The 4,848-nt window shown below is 44.8% G+C and overlaps 1 protein-coding gene across 2 annotated transcripts in view; it reads left to right on the top strand.

Annotated features, from left to right (window-relative positions):
• Positions 1-74: 74 nt before the first annotated feature.
• Positions 75-4,848, top strand: part of LOC103587279 (DNA replication complex GINS protein SLD5-like) — a 10,640-nt gene continuing 5,866 nt past the window's right edge. For both annotated transcript variants that reach the window (XM_008568757.1, XM_008568758.1), the window contains exons 1-2: positions 75-104; positions 651-765. In XM_008568757.1, the coding sequence (XP_008566979.1) occupies positions 670-765 (96 nt within the window). In that variant the 5' untranslated portion in view covers positions 75-104; positions 651-669. The remainder of the gene's footprint in view (positions 105-650; positions 766-4,848) is intronic.

Raw genomic sequence — 4,848 nt, 5'->3', positions numbered from 1 at the left:
GCCGTGAGCTAGTGCGTGCCGGATCCCCGCCTCCGCTGTTCCCCGCGCTGGTCGCAGCAGCGGGGGTCTGCACCCCGCCCGAGTGAGGTCCGAGCGGACTCAGGGTGCGTGTGTCAGGAGAAGGCTGGCTGTGCGTTTGAGGCACCGAGGAAGGAGAGGAGGGGGACGGAATGTGCCTCAGTTTCCCCGAGGCTCCAGGGCCTTTCCCCGGCTCCGCCAGCTGCCTTCCTAAGCCTTCGGGCCGCTGCGTGGTTTGGGGCCGCTGGGCCTCCTGGCGGTGGAAATCGGACGTTGATGAGTCCTCCCGTAGTTCTGAGTGTGGCACGTGCTGCGCGCGGGAGGGCCAGGCGCGGAGCAGATGCGACCGCAGCCGACACAGCCCGGGGGAAAGACAAGGGATGACCCCGGCGGGGTGTGGTGGGTGCTCAGTCGAAGCAGTTATAGGGGAGTCTCGCTTGAGGAACCCGTACCTGCCCTAAGCTTTGGAGGAAGAGGGGAAGCCCTGGAAAGCTAGCCTGTGGGGTCTCTAGCCACGGCCCCTGGGCCTCTGTAGCCGCGGTAAACCTTTTCCTTCTCCAGGTACATTGTTGCCTGTTCTTGCAAATACAGTAAAACACATTGCAGAGTATTGCTGCTTTTACTCTCATTAGGTTTCTGGTGTCAGAGAAGATGACAGAGGAACTGGATCACCTGGGACAGGACTCGGATGCGGGTAGCGAGGAGATGGTCCTAACTCCTGCAGAGCTCATCGCAAGGCTGGAGCAGGTAAGCATCCCAAGTAGAATCCCTTTGCTCCAATCTTAGCCTTTTTATTTAGTCCAGCTGTGCAAAGGTCAGGGATCAGAAAATGAGGAAATGGAATTCAAGGTCTCTTTCATAGAACAGGGACTGAATCTTACCTTCTACGCAGAAGTAGGAAGTAGGGAGGCATACTGTTAGAAACCTCGGAGTATCAAACAGAAGCCTTCGGTGCGGCCAATAAGGGACAGCTGTGGGCAGGTTTAGTAGAACAGTTCACAGAGCACAGATCTACTTGGTGTTTGCGGGATGGTAGAGGTGTGGAGACTTGTAAATTCTGTACCTTAGCCTGTTGAAATATCTGCTGTTTCCCTGGAGAATGCCCGGGTTAGCCAGAAAGTGCTGAAACATCTTTAAGGGAAAACTAGTCCTATTTTTCCTTTTCCTCCCATATTATTTTCTTGAGTCAGCTGTTCTGCGTATTTCCATTGCTTGTCTAAAGTTTCTAAGATATTTCTCCTTTTAGTCGTAATAGGTACGATTTATTGAGTATTTACTGTATGCCAGTAACTGCTCAGTTCTTTGCAGTTATCTTCTCGTGAAGCTCTGGTAATTTGGGAGTTCAAACCATCTGGACTTAAATCCCTCCATCTGTTATGTGACCTTAAATAAGATACATAGTTTGTCCCAAGCCTTTCCTTGACTATAAAATGGAGATAACGATAGTGGCTTCTTCACAGAATTGTGAGGATTAAATGAGATAATATATGCAAAGTGCTCAGCATGTTGTCTGACACATGATAAGCACTCACTAAATGTTAGCTGTTGGTAGTAATAATTCTTACCCTATTGGGCACTTTCAATTTACAGATGCTGAAACTGATGATTAGAGATGTAAAGTAATTTGCCACATGTGGCAAAAAGGACACACTTAGCAGCAGAGCCAGGATATGAACTCAGGTTTCTTTGACTGCAAAACATGTGCTCTTAATCCATTACACCTGCTACCTTATTCTTGTCTTTTCCCTTTAACTGCCCCTTTCCAGAACTCTCTCATGTTTGCTGCTTTAGCATTCTTTATTCTTCCCTGCCGTACATGCTATATGAGTGACAAAACTAAAGAAAGATAATTTTTTTTTTTTTTTGAGACCGGCCACACCGCGCTCAGCCAGTGAGCGCTGAGAGCGCACCGGTCATCCCTATATAGGATCCAAAGCCGCAGCGGGAGCGCTGCTGCGCTCCCAGCGCCGCACTCTCCTGAGTGCGCCATGGGCTCGGCCCAGAAAGATAATTTTTAAATTATATTTTATGTGGCAGTCCTTACTATTTAGCAGTGATTCTCTTTTTTTTTTTTTTTAAAAGATGATCGGTAAGGGGATCTTAACCCTTGACTTGGTGTTGTCAACACCACACTCTCCCAAGTGAGCTAACCGGCCATCCCTATATAGGGATCTGAACCCGTGGCCTTGGTGTTATCAGCACCGCACTCTACCAAGTGAGCCACGGGCCGGCCTTAGCAGTGATTCTTAATCTGTTTTTATATCACTGTATTAGTCCGTTTACATTGCTTGTAACAAAATACTTCAAACTGGGTAATTTATAAAGAGAAACAAAATTTATTGCTTACAGTTTCTGAGGCTGGGAAGTCCAAAGTCCATCTGGTGGCGACAGTGACCCAGGGGTCTCACATTGCAAGATGGTGGAAGCAGAGAGAGCAGAGAGAGAGACACACTCTCCTTTTAAAGCCCTCAGAACCACACCCCTGACCACCGTTATTAATCCATTCACTACTGCACGGTCCTACAATCCAATCACCTCTTCAAGGCTCCACCTTTCAATTACCATGATAGGATTTCCCTCCCTTTTAACAATCACAATGGGGGCTAAGTTTCTAATACATAAAACTTGGGGGACACAATTCAAGCTTCAGGGAGTTTTGGGGTGACATAATTCAGTCCACCACAATCACAGGCTTTTTGAGAAGCTGGTGAAAACTCTGGCCCTTCTTCCCAGATTTATGTACCCATGCAGAATTTTGTATATGATTTCAGGGAGTCACAGATACCCTGCAGTCTACCCATAGACGTGGTCGGTGGAACCAGCTTAAGAACTGCTTCATTAGGAAAGGATTCATTAAACAAAAATCATAAAGGAAAAAACTGATATATTCAACGACATTAAAATTAAGAAATTCTGTTTGTACCCCTCGAGAGTAAAAACACAAACCACCAAACTGGGAGACAATATTTGCAAAATATATAACTGACAGAAGATTGTTATCCACAGTACATAAACAAGCTTTACAGACTGCCAGTAGAAAAAGGAAGTTTAAACAGGCATCTCCCAGGAGAGGAAATCAAGATAACCAATAAGCATATGAAGAAGATGTTCATAGTACTTTTTAGCAATCAGGAAGATGGAAATTAAAATCACGGTGAGGTATCATTTCATCCCTATCAGATTGGCAGGAATGAACAAGGTGCAGTGTGAGGTATGGCAAGAATGTAGAGCAATTCGCACACCTATGTTGTGGTGGGGTATAAATAAGTACAACCACTTTGGGAAATAATATGTTATTATATAGGAAAGTTGAAAGTGCACATATTTTTGTGGCCCAGTAATTCTACTCCCAGGTATACACTTAGAGAAAACTTTGAGTACTCCACGAGACATGCACAGTATATTCAGAGAATTGCTTCCAATAATTAAAAGTGGCAATAACCCAGATATCCATCAACAATAAAATGGATTTAAAAAATTATGGCATATACAGAGTGGGCAGAAAACAGCAGTGAAGACAAGTAAGAGATCCTGCAAGAGCACGGATAACAGGAGGATAATGTGCAGCAATAACAATAAAGTACAAGTTGCCAAAGAAACAATTCATGTAAAGTTCAAATATGCAAAACTTGTTCAAAGCAGAGCTTGCCACTTTGGGTGACATGACATCTTGGTGTGCTGCAAATTCTTACAATGTCGGCCCCTCCACCCTGTGGGATAGCCGGAGCCCCTGGCTGATGCTCTTCCGGGCATCATCAGGGGGTCTGTGGAAGGCAGCCTGAGGACAGTGGGTTCTGACAGCACAGCCTCAGCTTGGCAGCAGGTGAGCACAAGCTATATCTCATGCCTGATGCTCTCGCAGTGCCCTGAGTGCAGCCGAGGGGGTGATCCACCACCTGAACAGATAAAACCAGACACAGGCTCTTCTGCCACATGGCACAGCTGAAGACACAGCCAGACAGGGCCACTGATGAATGCAGCTCCAGGGGCGTATACAGTACAGGACACTTTTGAATGCCTGTGAAAAATGTTGTAAAAGTTATTACCTACGGTGCATGGCTTCCCAGTATAGTGAATGTTTTGGTTTGCTAGTGCTGTATAACAGTACCTCAGATTGGGTGGCTTAAACAACAGGATTTTTATTTTCTCAGTTCTGGAGGCTGAGATCAAGGTACCAGCATGGTTGGTTTTTTCTGAGGCCTCTTTACTGGACCTGTAGATGGTTGTCTTCCTGTGTCTTCACATGGTCCTCCCTCTTGTCTGTGTCGGTTAAAATTGCCCGGTCTTAGAAGGACACCATCATAATGGATTAGGGACTATCCTAATGACCTCATTTTAACTTAATTACCTCTTTAAAGACCCTATCTCCAAATATAGTCACATTCTGAGGTACTGGGAGTCAGGACTTCAAGGTAGGGATTCTTGGAGAGGAACACAATTCAGCTCACAGCAATGATGAACAGATTCTCATTAAAAATTTTGATCAGGAAGCCCGTGTACCCATTTTAAGCATAGAACCTGATTACTTTTTATTTGTTTTTTTTTGTTTGTTTGGTTGGTTTTTTGGGGCAGCTGGCCAGTACAGGGATCAAAGCCCGGACCTTGGTGTTATCGACACAATGCTCTAACCAACTGAGCTAACCAGCCAACCCCTGATTAATTTTTAAAACACCGTGGATTTAAACACAAGTTTCTCACTAAAACTTTTGAAAAAATTTTATTTCAAAGTTTTATACAGATATGTTTCCCCTAATGTTTTATATTTTATTTTATTTTTTTATTTTTTTATTTTTTTCAAAAGATGACTGGTAAGGGGATCTTAACCCTTGA

The sequence above is a fragment of the Galeopterus variegatus genome, unplaced genomic scaffold (genome assembly GCF_000696425.1).
Source record: "Galeopterus variegatus unplaced genomic scaffold, G_variegatus-3.0.2 Scaffold438, whole genome shotgun sequence".
Taxonomy (NCBI): domain Eukaryota; kingdom Metazoa; phylum Chordata; class Mammalia; order Dermoptera; family Cynocephalidae; genus Galeopterus; species Galeopterus variegatus.
The sequence above is the reverse complement of the archived record's forward strand: the minus strand, read 5'-3'. Positions and strand labels throughout refer to the sequence as shown.